A 17,366-nucleotide genomic window follows, 5' to 3' on the forward strand; every position below is an offset into this window, starting at 1 on the left:
TATATTCAAAAATGCTTCTAAAACAAACATTTTAGGTTTGGCTGACACACCATCCAATTGTTTGTTTTGCTGAAATGCCTTCAACTCCTCCTCAAATAAAAATTGGATGAAATTGCCAGACAAGCTTGAGCAAGAAAGGATCTGAAACACAGCAGTTTTGTAAAATTCAATGTCTCCATTCTTCTGAGATTCTGGAGTTTAAGAACAAAAAATTACTGGAATTAAAAATAGAAGAGTTAATTCATGTTGCAGGGTCTTATTCTTTATGTGTCTTCAAAAAGTATTTTACATTTTTATCTCTTCAAAAAGTATTTTACATCAACCTGTACACATCTGCTACTACTAGAATCTGTTTTTTTGTGTTTTCTGGATGAAACTCAAAAAGTGATTGAATTTGCTTGTGTAAATTGTTACAGTTGCTTAGAGAGAAGTGATCTTCTCCATAGAACCTCACACTCTCATATGTGTGTGTGTTTGCGTATGCGTGTGTGTGTATACACACGCACATATATATAGTATATGTGTGTTGTGTGTGTGTTCAGGAAATGGTTTTAGCATGATTGATGGTATTATGTATATCACTAAAAGACCATGTTCCTAATGGACTCTACTAGATACTAGGTTATAATGGAGCATATGCTAAGCACCTGACACTTTGTGTTTTTAAAAAGTGACTCCACAATCTCTGTGGCTCATCTTTATAATTACAAAGATTTAGACATTTCTGATTTTCAGAGCAACAATCTCTGACAATTTCCAGCTGCTATAGTGTTTCTAGGCAATAAATTAAAAGATAAAATCAAGTAAAGCTATATTCTTGATCAAATTGAATTTGCAGTAGAATTACAGAAAGAAGGGAGTCTTGTTTTGCATTCATTCTTCCCTCCAAAATGATGCTTGTTACCAGAATAAGCAACTAAAAGGAATTAGTGTAATATTCATGAATTTTTCTTTCAATTATTTTGCTGCACCACAATAGAGAGAGGGTCATTTCATGATACTCATAGTTTAGAGTAGAAAATATCAAAAGCAAGTAATTTATATTATGTAAGTTTCATAGGGACTACAAAAAAAACTTGATTTATTCCAAGTTTCCACTTCAAAATGCCAACAGGATATTACATTCCAAAGTCTGCACTGCATTAACACTAGGAAAAATGTGAAAGATGAGATAGAAGGCCTATAAATGGTGATTCACCAATTACCTCAGTTACCCTAATTACGTTGGCATAAAAAAGTGTTTGGGACACAGCACATGTGAAATTTACAAACAAATTAGGATATGATTACTGGAACTCTTGTCAGCCTTACAATAAAGTACCCTTATCATGTAAAGAGACTATATAAAATGAATATGACAGGATAGTAGATCTGAAGGAACTGCATTCTGATCTCAACCTCCCAGGCCATCATTCTTAGATTATTCTGACATGAGGATTATATAAAAGAATGACTATAAAGGCAAAACAAACAAACATAAAAAGCTGTCATCCCACAGTGTAAAATAACACAGATGGTTAACAGCAATCCATGCCTCATTCAAAAATAGCTGTTCAAAACACTGGCCTATATCATCACTGTAAGAATTAGGCACCAAGGAAGGCCTGATGAACAAGAAACCATTATAGAGCATATACAGAAGTCCAGTAGTTAAAGCAGTGGAGATATAAATAGAAAAAGTGCATGAGAGCTAATTTCAAAATACGAAATTTAAGTCCCCGACCAGTAGACCTTAAATTAGACTCCCAAAGGATGCCTGGGTGGCTCAGTTGGTTAAGCATCCAACTCTTGGTTTCATCTCAGGTCATGATCTCGTCCTGGGATCAAGCCCCACATCGGGCTCTGCACTCAGCATGGAGTCTGCTTCCAATTCTCTCTCTCTCTCTCCCATTCACTCTCTCTCTCTTTTTCTCTCAAATAAATAAATAATATCTTTTAACAAATAAAAAATAAACAAATTAGACTCCCAAGAAATCTAAAAGGAAGATAATCTCTCAGAACCTGACGATCTTGCTTCTACAGGGCAGTTTCCCTGCAATTCCAAAGGAAATTGATTTTTGCAAATTTCAGAGTTTCTGATGATTTCTGTTTTAATCCAAAGTCCTGAAGTCAGTCGTTAAGCGCCTGCCTTCTGCTCAGGTCATGATCCCAGGGTCCTGGGATCGAGCCCACACTGGGCTTCCTGCTCAGCAGGAAGCCTGCTTCTCCTTCTCCCACTCCCTCTGCCTGTGTTCCCTTTCTCGCTGTGTCTCTCTCTGTCAAATAAATAAAATCTTAAAAAAAAAAAAAAGTCCTGAACCCAGAAACAAACAAAATTGGGAGCTTATTCTGAATCACTAGTAAGTGTCCTTAGCTTTTTAATAGGCTTACTGCAATAAAGATGTGAGCTGTAGCCTCCTTAGGCATTGCAAAATAGGAAGTCTATGAAATCTGGTAAAGGTTACAGACCAAGTCAGATGGATATAAAACACATTTGCAAAACAATTCTCTCCCTACGCACATTAAAAGAATCTTGCATTATATCTACAGCACATCAAAATGCTGCATATCATAATCTGCTCCTCTGCTTTTTAATCAACTGTCTTTATCTTATACTCAGCAGATAAAGGGAAGAAATTCAGAAATGACATATGGAAGGAATTATCTGTTGATCTAGGTTTAAAATACCACCATCCTCTAAAGAGTCCAACATTCTTAAATATATCCACTATCTGGCAACTGAGCCCCCACTTTCATCATGCAACAACCATTTAGGAGTCTCTCCTCTGTGCCAAGTAATATACTAGACACTTGGTTTATAAACAGAAGTGAGATGATTACTGACTTTAAGCAAGAATCTAGAAGGAGCACGCCAGGGGAGGAATAATGACATGTAAACAAACAAACCCAAACATGTATCAAAAAGAAAAGAAAAAGAAAAAGACCTTCCAGGGGACCCAAAAGTCAGATCAAAGTTTTCAACCTCAAGTAGAATTTTTGGGTAATTTCACTACTTTAAAACTTTAAGCCTTGAACCCTGAAGTCTATAACTTTTAACAGAGACCTGAAAGACAAGGTATCTTAATCAAGAGGAGGATAATCAAAACCGAACCTCTTGAGTTACTCTGCCCAAACTCTAAGCCCTAAGACAGGTTTCTCCAGGTTCTCGTAATTTCCTACTTTCTTCTCCAGTAGTCAGTGGAATAAAATCATCCTGAATTTCCTATTTTTGATAATAATTATCTGTGATTCCCTTTTTTTAACCCCAACATAATAATAGCCAACATTTGTTTTGAATTTTACAGTTTATAAAATACTTTCAGATGCTTAGCAGATCATTTGTTCCTCACCATGGAATGTTACTGCCTTCATTTTACTGGTGGGAAAACTGAGGCTCTTAACAGGCTGAATAAATTAAGCAGTTAAAATTGAAGGAAAACTGTGACCTTGGTCTCAATGGCCAGATCCAAGTCTTTTGTTACAAAGTACCAAGTTCTATGATTTCGGTCACAGCAGCTCTACCTTCTCTCCTTCTCTACCTTCTGTCTCTATTATAATAGCCTTGTAATCAGTCTCCCTCTAGGTCCTACCATAGTGAGTCTTAATCACTTGGTAACATGGACCAATTCGAGTCACTCCCCAGAAGCATGTATGCAAAGACTTTTCATGTAATTTGAAGCTCACTCACGGACCCCTGGATTAATAATTTTGCTTTGCCTCCTCAGATTTATCCTGTATATCTCCAAATGCCTGATCTCCTAAAACTCCTCTTTGATCACATTTCAAGTCTCAAAAACCTTTAGTGTTTCCCACCACCTAGTGATTGAAACAGAAATTCACTATCCTGGCATTCCAGGCCTTTCCTGATTCTCTACTGTAAGTCCACTACCAAAACTCCAGATCACTATCTTAACTAATAACTGCCACCATTCAAATACGTCTCATGTTTTTCACCACTATGCTCTCAACATTAGATATTGTCCACCTTCCGCCTCTACCAATCCAGGAATCCAACCTCTGTGCTCGAACACACTTCATGACAGAACTTACTCTTCCTCCCGCATACAGCCCACTCCATCTTGGAATAGTCCTAGTGTTAAAGAAATAAAAAATAAACAACTCTATGCGAAAATGAAAATTAGTTTTTCTCCCATTAACATCTGTGGTATCTGAAGCAACAGGTAACAAATCTAATTCAATTCCACACAACCTCCCCTGTCTGTTTGCCTTCCCTGGCGTATCATGTCATTGTTTTCATGATGCGGCACCCAGAACTGAGCACAGTTCTCTCTGTTTGATAGTGACAATGCTTTTGTCTCTGACAGTAGCTTGAGCACCGTAAGACTAGCAAAGCTCATCGCTGCTGTCTTGCCCCTGTTCTGTCAGTGCTGCCCACGACTGATTGACTCTGTGGGCAACTGCATTACATCACCGACGTGTAAGAAGGTTGCAGGACTCTAAAACTCATGAGCTCTTTTTCACTTGTGCAACGCATAAGCCAAGTTTCCTGGAACTAAAGTCAGCATTTTACTTCTTCCTTATTCCACACTGCTTGTTAGAATCAGCCTATCGAGATCTTTTGCCATCATGGATCCGATCTCCAACATGTGTCCCTCCCAATCTTCTGGCATCCAAAAATATAATTAATTTACCATCGGTGTCTTTTTTCAGTTTCGTGATTAATAGGTTGAAAAGGACATAGATAAGTATCCTGTCAATTCCAGTATATTCTTCCTCATCATCATTCTTTAAACATTCAGATCATATTCTATTTTACCCACTAGGCAAGCGGGTCTTAACCATTAGTGTTCTTAAGTATCATCAGAGATGCTTGATAAAAATGCCAACTCCTGAGGCTCAGCTCCAAAGATTCAGTAGATCTCGGGTAGAGGCCCAGGAATCTGGACTTTTGACAAGCTGAATGTATCTAATATTGTGGTAGAAAGACCACACTTTAAAAATGGTGCCCTGAGGTGCCTGGGTGGCTCAGTTAGTTAAGTGGTTAAGTGTCTAACTCTTGGTTTCAAGCTCAGGTCATATTCTCAGGGTCATGGGATTGGGCCCACCTCAGACTCTACACTCAGTTTGGAGTCTGCTTGTCCCTCCCCATCCCACTCCCCCCTTCCCCCCCCTTGCCCTCCCAACCCTGTGCACTCTCTCATTCTCTCTCAAACAAATAAAATCTTTTTTAAAAAATGGTGCCCTAAACTTTTTTTGATACTATCATATCAGCAATATCAATGTCTCCCTACTCTGGGTTCCTATAACTACATTAAAAACTCTTATCATAGCAACCATCCTTATCTGTCTTGTTCTCCACTATATCTCTAGTGCATGGCATATTCCTGGGAATACTAATTTTTTGTTAAGTTAATGGATGAATATAATCTTTATTATCTGTGCTGTTCATGTAACACATGAATGTATTAAACCCACTGGTATATACATGAACACTCAAACTCAATTATTATCCCAGAAATGACAAAGGCTATGTAAAATATAGATCTGTATCCCCTGTACACTTTACACATGGAAGATTACTCCATAAATATATATCAAAATAGATAAGAGGAACTTACTAGAGATCCTAGAAAAAAAAAGATACATGAGAACTTGGCATACTACATAGTTGTGATAAATAATTGGGTAAAGAATATAATGTTCAATAAAAAGTGCTGGTAAACTAACTATCCATGAAAGTATAAAGTTAGGCTCCTTTCTCATACCATATATGCAAAAATAAACTGTAAACAGATTAAAAACCTAAACACAAAAAGCAAAATTGTAAATTTTCTTAGTGAAAAACTAAGATAATATCTTCATCATGTGGGGCTAGAAAAGGATTTTTTAAATAAAATACAAAAACTTTTATTAAACTTAAAAACCTGACACACTTAAACATATAAAATTAAAATATTTTTATAAGAAAAAGATCTTAAACAAGTGACAAGATATACCCAAATTGAGAAAAGGTATTTGTAACACATAACAACAAAGACTGGGTACACAGAACAAATTTTTAAAATCAATTACAAAAAGACAATCCAACAGAAAAATAAACAAAGGATATAAAGAAAGAATTCATGAAAGAGGAAGACACTAAGCAGGGAAATGGAATTAAAAAGAAATCCAAAATGTCTAAGACTGGCAAAAATTAAAAATGTTGATAGTATCACGTTGAGGTGGGGATTTGAGTAAAGAGGGACTTACACACTGCCAAGATATAAATGGATACAATTACTTTAGAAAGTAAATTAGTAGTGTCAAGTGAAATTGAAATGTGCCCGTACACTAGCAAAATGCTCCCACATATATGTACCCAATGAGGCACAGAATGGATATCTACTACCACATTGTTTTTTCATAGTGAGAGAATGGAAACCACCTAACTATCCATTAGTAGGGGAATAAATAATCTGTGATGTTGTCTTCCAATAGGAGTTAAAATTTGCATGGCGGTTAAAGTGAACAAAATCTATAGGACAAATTACAAATATACAATGAAGTCTTATGATATCACATATGAAAAATATAAAACAAATTTTCCCAAAACACATCTTCTCTGCTCCCTATAGTTTGCTTTAATACCGCAGTAGCAAGTAGCTTCCTGAAGGCTCTTTGCACCTTCTGTCACCTCCCCACTTCCACAGTGCTATTGGCACAGATAAGGAAGACTGGTAGCCTGGCTCTGTCACCCCAAGTTTCTAGTATGCTACAGAGAAGGAAGGGATTAGAAGAACTGGCAAATAAGAGCCCAACTGAGTTGTCTGGAAAGGTGGACACATACCTCTTGAAGCAGTGTGCCGCCGTAAGGACCCAGCAGCTACTCAGGAGGGTGGCCCCACAAAGGAGCCTGCCATCTCCATGGGATGACTTTAGCCGGAGGGACACTTGCCAAGGCCAACCGCCCCTAAGAAGAAAGTAAGCCACTTAAGTCCATATAAGGTAAAAAAAAAGCAAAGAAAAGCTTCCATTAAAACAATGACTCAGAAGGCTTGCAGGTGGGAGAAAAGCAGTATAAAAGAGACCCTACGATGTAAAAATCCCTTCCTACTTTGAAAATGGTGCAGGCACTCTGAGCAGGCACACTGAAGATTTGTTTATAGGCATTTATATGCATCCCACCTATCTCTGACATTCATGGAATCAAGCTGAGTCTTCTTTATACTTCATTGTTTGAAGCATATTTTCTCTCCCCACCACCTCACCCAGGCAGTCTAAAGAAGTATTTAATAAGTAAAGTACTGGTTTTCCATTTGTAAATGCAACAAACAAAAAAATTACATTAAAAAGAGTCAAGTCCAAAACAAATATATTCTAAATTAAACAGATTTTATAGTTACATATTTTTTTCAGACCTCCTGTTAAATTAGTTTCTGCCACATAACTTTTCAGCAACATATCTATTTTATAAGTCAGAGGGTAGCGATCTAAGACCATGGTCTATATAAAGTTAAGGTAGGTCAAAAAAATGTGAAATCTTCAGTGTAATCTGTATTTAATTTAGAAAATTACGTAAGTAAAATAAATCCCTTACATAATAGTAGAAAAACCCCAATTTGTAACACTGTATTACAAAAATAATTCTGTAGTATGGAAAATCTCCTCTGAAGAACCTTTTACCTTAAAGAATTTTTCCCACCAATGATCCGCTTCTGCCGACGGTGCAGTAATCTCACGCCACAAACAGCAGAGAGGGATTCTGAAGCAGACAGAGGTTATTAATCAGACTATCATATTGCTGTTAGTGGGGTAAAGACACAAGTGACACATTTTCTTGCTGCTTCCGTCTCTATTTTAAAATGTCTTCTCAAATTATAGGATACTTTTTCTTATGATAAAAATTAAAAGTCTTTTCATTTAACCAAGAATTCACAAGCAGATCAGGAACTTGAGGAAGTTTCCCATCTTCAGCTTGGACCCTGCCCAGTACATCATCCTATAGGTGCCTACATCTCCTCCTCTGCCGATTTCAGAGACTGTTTCGGAGTGCAGGGACGTTAAACAAAGCAAGAGAATTGCAAAGGAGATACTGGTCTAAATTACCTGCTTTTCATACACAACATCACCAAGCCATGTCTACAAAATGTAACTTAAAGGAGAAAAGCACATTCTCAGAATGGCATTCTGATCTAAATTCACATTTGCATTTACTCATATAGCATATTAATATAGGGAAAGGGTTTACTAAGGAGTCTCAGTGGCATTTAAGGGAATACAGTCAAACTTCCCAAGATAACACTCGATCAAGAGCACAAAAAAAGAATTAAGAATTAAAATACATGAACAAGTGTTATACAAAAGAAAGTATATAAAGGTTGACTGTTTCAAAAATAATTTTAGAAAGGAGGAGAATCTCTATAGGAGTGTTTTGTTTCCTTGGTTAAGTATATGTTACAAAATATAGATAGAGGGGTGCCTGGGTGGCTCAGTCATTAAGTGTCTGCCTTCAGCCCAGGGCGTGATCTCGGGGTCCTGGGATCGAGCCCCACATCAGGCTCCCTGCTCCGCTGGGAGCCTGCTTCTTCCTCTCCCACTCCCCCTGCTTGTGTTCCTTCTCTCGCTGGCTGTCTCTCTCTCTGTCAAATAAATAAATAAATAATCTTTAAAAAAAAAATCTATAGATAGATACTGTTTTTCTATCTGTGTAAGAAGAGAAGGCTGAGAATTACGCCAAGACCACGAAAATCTAGTCAACACTAATATTCTCCCATAATAATCAGGTAAAAGGGAGCTCAATAAGGAATCAGTAGTTATTTCTTCAGAGAGAAAAAGGTTCAACAGTGTCTACCAAGATCATTAATTTGCCAGATGATCTCAGAGGCATGCTGTCAAACTTTAATTCTCATCTCTTAGTGTATGAGTCGTCTAGATGACACAGCAAATTATAAGATATTAGAAAAACATAAGTTTCAAATAATGCTCCAAGTCAGGTCAATGTATATAACACCAAAATAAAGAATGATGTAATTAATACTGAGCAAGCAAAACTGAAAGTTTACATCATCCTGGGGCAAGGAACCAGACTGCAAAAATGTAAAATCTATTTAAAGCAGCAAAATCCACAGTTACAAAAAAAAAAAAGAAAGAAAGAGAAAGAAAGAAAAAAAGAAAACAAAATGAAGTTCATTTATAAAAGGATCCCATCAGATGACCAATAACCAATGGCTTGAATTTGAATCCCCTTATAGAAGTCACTAGGGAGGTGTCTGGGTGGCACAGTTGGTTAAGCGGGGGACTCTTGATTTTGGCTCAGGTCATGACCACAGTCACGAGATGGAGCCCTGCACTGGCCTCTGCATTTAGCGCCAAGTCTGCTTATCCCTCTCCCTCCCCCCCACTTGTGCTCTTTCTCTATCTCTTAAATAAATAAATAAAATCTAGAAAGAAAGAAAGAAAGAAAGAAAGAAAGAAAGAAAGAAAGAAAGAAAAAAAGAAAGAAAGAAAGAAAAAAAGAAGTCGCTAGGTCTTGAGCCTCAATAAAAAATCAATAGGTTAATAAGCCAGATTCAGTAATCCAGCTGGTCTAAGATGAAATCTTTTTATTTGAGGTATGGTAGCACTGGAACCATGGAAAGGTATCAAAATAAGTGCTGCTACAACTCTAGGAATTTATGAAAACAAATGTATAAACAATGAAATAAATATGGTATTTCATACTTTAAAATAGGTTTACAAAGGAATATCATGAAAACATTTTACAATTATTGAGTTTTTGTTTTTCTACTGCTTCAGAAATTTGACATAATCCAAAGAATTAGTTATATTTAATTTTTGACTGTAGTTTAAATTATTGAAGGGAATTTAATAAGTTAGGGTATAATTAATACTTATATATAAGTATACTATTTAATAATATTAAATATATAATATGATTTGGTAAGCCAATTATATATATGTGTGTGTGTGTATGCATATATAAAACAAAGCACAAAAGACTATATGTACTCTTCACACTCAGGAGCTCCTCAGACAGTGAAGAATCATATTAACAACATCCAATTTATTTTTGCATTGTCCTTAGCAATTAGAAGATGTTAGAAAATGAGAATGCTCAAATATAGACACCTAATTTTCAGAAAGTCCAATGCATCAAAACTATGAACTTTCAACACACATAAAGAGGTGATTATTCTTTTCATAAAATGTAACCATAGTTTTCTACAAAATAGCTACTTTTTTTATTCATTTAAAACAGTAGTTGTTTCATAAAAGTTACTCTCAGCTTTCAAGGACCTTTCTATTTAAGTATAAAACATCTATTACAGTATTATACTGGAAGATTATTTCTGATTTTCCTTAATATTTTTAAATTTCAGAGAATAAACTCTACAAAAAATAATTTTCTTTTTGCAATTACTTTTAAATTTATCCTGGTTGCTTAAAATATTAGTAAGAGTGGAAGAAGTTCCTTTCTGTGATTCATCTTCAAATTTTCATTTCTTGGGGGGCCTGGGTGGCGCAGTCAGTTAAGCATCTGACTCTTGATTTCGGTTCAGGTCATGATCTCAGGGTGGTAGGATCAAGCCCCACATTGGTCTCTACACTGAGCGTGGAGCCTGCTTGAGAATCTCTCTCTCCCTGTGCCTCTCTCCCACCCTCCTCTCTCTCTCCCCCTCTTAAAAAAAAATCATTCTTTCTTTTTATGAAGTAAATGTCAATTCTAAATCTTCAAGAATACCAACAAGTTTGACAGTTTTACTATATCCAGAGAAAGAATGGTACAGAAACGGCTGAGAATGTCAAAAGGGTGTGGTGCCAAATCCTGTAAACCCACTCCTGCCCCAAACTCTGCTCCCCATGTAAGCCCCATCCAGTCAAGTTTGTCAGGAACCACTGCCTCCAAATACGAACACGGATTCTATGTAGTCTTATGGAAGCAGATTTTTGTTATCAAAGTACTGCTTATGCTAATGAAGTTAAAAGTGCTCTGACTTGTACAGGCCCCAGAAAAGGTCTTACCTCTATTACTGTCACCTGCTGCCTTCTTGCTGAAATAATCACAAATGACTCCTGCATCTTCGCTGTGGCGGCAGTTATGTCTTCCAATATCTTGTTTGATACAGTCAGCCAGGGACCTCTCGTTTCCTGTGCACTTCACATTGTCCACATGGATGGGTCCTTTTCCTTCCCCAAAATAAGCCATGGTTCTTGCTCTGGCAGGGCCCCTGAGAACACAGCATTCTTGAGGATGTGGAGAACCAGACAATCGTACTTCTGAATACATCACAATATATAGTCTCATTCGATTAACTCTTAAATATGAAAATTAGCATCTATGTGTGCTAAAAAATATTTATTTCATGACTGTCAAAAAAGACAAAAAGCTTGAAAGAGGGAGTAACTATACCTTCTCTGTTTTCCTACCCCAGAGCTTCCTTATTGCATCAGTTAGTTGCCTCTAATTTAGCTTCTGCTGAGAAAGTCACATTTAATGGCATGTCAGAAATTCATGATAATCTTAAACTCTAGTTTAAGCAGGAAAAAAATCATCTCAAAATTTTCTTGTAGAGATAACACTCTTTTAAAGTTGGTTGAAACTGCCAAGAAAATTATGAGGTTAAATAATAGCTTAGGGAGCCAAAAATTTTAAAGCCTACTTTAGAAATAAAAAAGTCAAAAAAAAAAAAAGTCTAATTTTTAACAGAGAAAGACAAAACCAGGAATCTCAAATAGAAGGAAGACTTATTTTGGTATGTTACTTTTTTGTTGTTGTTTGTTTTTAATTACACAGTACTTCTTTTTAAATACCCAAATACAAAAGCTTTTTTACTGAAGTACTTCAAAAACTAACACCATATTCAAAACTCAATTCCTGATAAATTAATGGCAAAATTATGAAAGGTAAAGTTTTAAATTCTGAATTATAAGTAAAGTATCCTTACAACCTCAGGTTAGGGAAAGACTTATTAAAGAAGGATATACTTTAAATTAAAGGACTAATAAATTCAATACAAATTAAGAATGCTACTTTGTTAAAAAACCACCCTAAGGAAAAGTAAAAGATAAGTTAAAAGGTTGATGCATATATTTGTAATACATATTTATAAATATGTTTTTTGGTGACTACATCCAATAGAGGGGACTATCATACAAAAAAAAAAAAAGAATTCTCAAAATTCATTAATTTTTTTTTTAAAGAAAACCTAACAACCCAAGAGAAAAATAGGCAAAAAGACAGGTTTTAAATCAAGAGAAATCAATTCATTAAAAACGACAATCTGTACCAGATTTCTCACATCAAAATACAATCTACATAACTAAGATAAAATTATTATACTTTTTTTTTAATTGCACTTCCTTTTTTTTTTTTTTTAAGATTTTATTTATTTATGTGACAGAGATAGAGACAGCCAGTGAGAGAGGGAACACAAGCAGGGGGAGTGGGAGAGGAAGCAGGCTCCCAGCTGAGGAGCCCGATGTGGGACTCGATCCCGGAACTCCAGGATCACACCCTGAGCCGAAGGCAGACGCTCAACGACTGTGCTACCCAGGCGCCCCTATTATACTTTTCTTATACTTATGTAGGAACTCTAGCAAAGTCGCTCACTGATATGGATTCTCTGATAAACTCATTTGAATGACCCCCTTCAGTGATGAGACCTGGCCTCACATGCTTGTGGCTGGCAGCACATTTACTTCAAAACTGGTACAGCTAACTAGTAACTGCTACTCTGACATAATGTGCAAATAAAAATAAGATTTAACTTATTATAAATGTTTATAGTCATGAAGACCCCTGTGCCCAGATGACTCTAACAGTACTCTTAGAGTAAACCTTTTTTAATATGAAACTGATTTATTGATTATAGAAGTAATAAATGCTCATTGTATCAAATTTACAAAACGAAAGTATAAAAAAAAATCCCAACGACACACTGCTAACATTTGGGTATATTCCCTTCCTGTACATATTTATGGGAAAAATACTAACTAATTAATTTTTACTGGTTAAAAAAAGTCATTGTACGCATCAGTAGATCTCAAACTTCAGAGGACTTAAAAGGCCACTTGGGTTGATTGAGTGAGCATATCACCAGCGGGACTTAGAATCCATTTTTTCTAATAAGCCCTACATGATTCCTATTCAGGAAGCTCTGCATCAAACTTTAACACAGCGGCTCCTGGGTGGCTCAGTCTGGTAAGCGCCTGACTCTCGATTTTGGCTCAGGTCATGATAGCAGGGTCTTGCATCACGTCAGGCTCTGCACTCAGCATGGAGTCTGCTTGAAATTCTCTCTCCCTCTGCCTCTGCGCCCCTCCTCCACCCGTGTGTGCACATGCTTGCATGCTCACTCTGTCTCGAAATAAGTAAAAACCCCTTAAAAGAAAAACTTTAACATAGAAAAATTACAGTTTATTTCCCTGCTGCTGCACATTTACTTTTAAAATTCAAGACTTCTTACAATTATAGATATATACTTAAATATAAATCTTTGTGGATAGCTTAGATTTCTTCCCAGAAGTAGAATTTTTGTTCAACGGGTATAAACATTTTTTAAGGTTCTGGATATATATTGCTGAATACAGGGCAAGTCTTCGGAAAGCAAGTATTCATTTGAAATACATATAACAAAAATGTGATTATTTAAAGAATCAAGTTTTTTCTGTTTTATTTGGTGTATCATACTTCTGATCTGTCTGGAATTTATTTCTTTTTAGTGTTAGTAAGGGATCTAGCTTGATTTTTGTCCCTAAGGTCATTGTCCTAATAACTTTCCCTACTGATTTGAAAGGCTTTTTAATTTAATTATTTATCATGATTGCATGTACATAAGCCATTTCTTGGTCCTTACAGTTCAGTAATCCCCAACCTTGGCAACACATTAAATTACCTTTGGAAGCTTTTAAAATATAAGCAAAACCTGAACGCACCTGATGTCAATTAAAGCAGAATCCACGGGAATGGGGCTGGGCATGGGTAACGTTTTTTTTTTTAACTCTCAGCATTATTTTAACTGTACAACCAAGGTTGTTAACCACGGGTGCAGTTAGTGTAATTGACTTCTTTCCTGTTCCTGTGCCAGTACCACATGGATATGATTTCAGATGAACCCAGCAATCAAGTCTCTCTCCCCACCCCCCACCCCCGCCAAATACACCAAGAGAAAGAAAAGATTTTTATGAGGACAGCATTTAATGGATAGATTAATTTCTATTTTGTCTTCCCTTCAGCATTGTGGCATATCACTTATTAGCTCTTCTACCTTTAGCAAAGATTTACCTTTTTTCACATAGGTCTCAATTCTTGTGATTATTCCTAGTCATTTCTTTGTTTGGTTTTTGTTTGTTTGTTTTCGTACCATCTAAATGATTTTTTTTCCTTTTGTTTTCTACCTAGCTTATAGGAGCTATTGCCTTTTAAGAATATTTATGTTGTACATGATTACATTAATAAGCACCAGTGTCTTTCCCATTGATTCTCTTGGGTTATTTAGGTGGAATATCATATTCCTGGGACAATTTTGACTTCCTTTTCAATACTGATACCTCAATGCTTAATGATAGTGGGAACTTCAGATAGTACTGAGTCAATGCAGTAATAGCAGGCACTCTTGGTTTATTCCTGTTCGATGTAGTTTTATTTTATTCTAAGCTTCCTAATAGATATAAGGAAGGAATGATGATTCCTAAAATGTAACTTTTTACCATTACTAACTGATCAAATTTGTTTTCATTTATGGATGACACACTAGAATACATTAATTGCAATAGATGAGATGGGGTATAGTTTTCTCTGTGTGTGTGTGTGTGTGTGTGTGTGTGTGTGTACTTAGACTATGTAGTCTTGAAATCAATTTATATTAGCCTCATTAAATGAATGAAAAGATTTTCATCTTTTTCTTGCTCTGCAACAATTTATATAACTTGGGACTTATCTGAACCAAAGATTGGTCAAAACTCTTGACCAATCTTCCATGATCATTAATCTATTTGGGTTTTCTATCACTTTTCATAATCATATTTTTGTTGAAAATGTGGTTTCCCAGATAATCGTCCATTTCACCTAGATTTCCAAATTTATTAGCTAAAAGTAATTCACAGTACTCTTCTACAGTTTTTTTAACCTTCTGTGTATCTGTGCTTATATGACTTTTCTTTCCTCCAATGTTTACTTGTATTCTCTCTCCTTTTTCTGAGTTGGAATTGCCACAGATTGCTTATTTTAGTAATCATTTTTTTAAGCATTTTATTTATGAGAGAGAGAGAACACAAGCAAGGGGAGAGGCAGAGGGAGAACGAGAAGCAGACTCCCCGCTGGACAATGAATCCAACTTGGGACCTGATCCCAGGACCCTGAGATCATGACCTGAGGCCAAGGCAGATGCCCAACCAACTAAGCCACTCAGGCTCCCCTTTAGTAATCATTTTTAAAAATAGAAATAATTGCTGATAACGTGGGTGTGTACTATAAAGCAACCTGAAATTCAAATAGTCATAATTCAAAGAAAATAAGAAATTAATAGCATTCTGAAGTTAAAATCCCAGGTGATTCTCATGAGTTTGGGAGGTGAGGATGACAAGTAACAGTATGCACAATGTCTTGATATTTTTCAGCAAGAGAAACTTACAGATAATAATTTTTTAAATCTTAAGAAAATATGCCAGCATGTTTGCTAAAAATTTAAAGACAACTTCTAGTAAAACAATAAGAATGCTGAATGTCCAACCACTAGAGAAAGAATGAAATAGAAAATTGTGTTGCTTGCAAATCAAAAAACAGAAGGTTACACAAAGAACAGAAAAACAGCATGATAAATACCATAGACGTACATGACAGGTAGAAGTAAACATATAGACTTAGACAGAATTAGACTCATTAAATAAACAGAATTAGACTCATTAAATAAAACAAAGGATGATTTCTTAGAAATTTATCAATTTAAGCACTAAAACAATGTACCATTTTAGATACATCAACAGATAGAAATTAGAGAACATTTAAACTAATAAAAGTGCATGATTAAATAAAGACATTCTCAACAACATAGTAGAATCTAAAAAATTTCCTGTGACTGTCTTTTTTTTTTACAATTAAGGACTGTGTCATCTTTAGAAAAAAGGGAAGAGACTTCCCACTGGGCTGTGGGCATGCAGTAATTCACAGCAGACAATTTCAAAGAGACGGTAGACTCCAATATGTTAGTCAGCCTTTAAACTGGGCGTTTAGTGCTCCTGGGAATAGAAGATGACCTTCCCAGTCATATGGGCTTTAAGGGAATCAATATTCAGATTCTCAAATTACATGTGTATTCTCACCTAAAACTGGTCTTGCTGAAATCGAAATCAACTTCTCTTTCAAAATTTTCCTTCTACTACACAAAAGGAAGATATATTTTTCACTCATCCCAAATCCTACCACAGTGCATTGCTCCAAGATTTAAAAGCCTCCCAAGTGGACAAAAGAACAGTTCAAAATATATGATAGCAATGAAGCCTCCTTTAACAAGCACCATAAGCCCAACCCATCAATCTAAGTTAGAAATGGGAGCTTTATTCAGCTTTTATTTCCTATGTTTAATAATTTTTTTATCAAACTTTTGTTTTTGTTGTCTTTAATCAGTTGTGTACTAGAAATCATAAAATCCAGAGAACCTGTCAGGAGGATTTAATTTCTCTCTCTCTTGCTCTCTCCATGTGTGTTCACAGACAGACAGACAGACAGACACACACACACACACGTGTAAGTATGTATATATGTATATACTCACATACACACATTTTTTTAAAAGCATAATAACATTAGGATTCTGTGGAGAAGGAACATTTTAAATACAATTTCAAGGAAAAAAAGGAACTATGTAAAATTTCTGAAGGTCAAAAAAGAGCTTGTTCATGTATTTTTTAAATAGATGACAGAGGGCATCAAGTCACTATGATACTGATACTCCATTGGATTATAATTAAGAGTGATATAATTGTTCTATTTTTAAATGTCATACACAAATATGCCAGAAATTAAATCCTTTGCATCAATTTAATTATAAGATAAAAACTAGATATACTTAATTTTAGGTCTCTACTAACTCAGTAGGGACACACTATTTTGTAGTTTCTTTTAAGGGATACTACAGTAAATATGCACTTTAAGAACAATGCCATCTTGAAAACATATGCTAATAGATTCAAAGTTCAAATACAACGGAATTTCCATCACAATTATTTAGTGTATCTTAAAAAGTGTAACTGATATCAACACATTCTCTCTCTCTCAACCTTCTAAAAATACTATGCTGATCTGCTGGACTTGATATATATTATATTATATTATATTATATTATATTATATTATATATATTTATATATTTTTATAAATATATTTTTATATAATTTTTAATAAATATGTATTTATATAATATATATATATAAATACACACACATACTAGA

The 17,366-nt window shown here is 35.4% G+C and overlaps 1 protein-coding gene across 1 annotated transcript in view; it reads right to left on the minus strand.

Annotated features, from left to right (window-relative positions):
* Positions 1-17,366, minus strand: part of PRSS12 (serine protease 12) — a 71,703-nt gene that overhangs the window by 9,558 nt on the left and 44,779 nt on the right. Inside the window, exons 9-11 of the mRNA XM_040626270.1 lie at positions 10,942-11,147; positions 7,603-7,681; positions 6,767-6,889 (exon numbers count right to left, since the gene is read on the minus strand). Of these exons, the coding sequence (XP_040482204.1) occupies positions 6,767-6,889; positions 7,603-7,681; positions 10,942-11,147 (408 nt within the window). The remainder of the gene's footprint in view (positions 1-6,766; positions 6,890-7,602; positions 7,682-10,941; positions 11,148-17,366) is intronic.

The sequence above is a fragment of the Ursus maritimus genome, unplaced genomic scaffold (genome assembly GCF_017311325.1).
Source record: "Ursus maritimus isolate PB19 unplaced genomic scaffold, ASM1731132v1 scaffold_11, whole genome shotgun sequence".
NCBI lineage: Eukaryota > Metazoa > Chordata > Mammalia > Carnivora > Ursidae > Ursus > Ursus maritimus.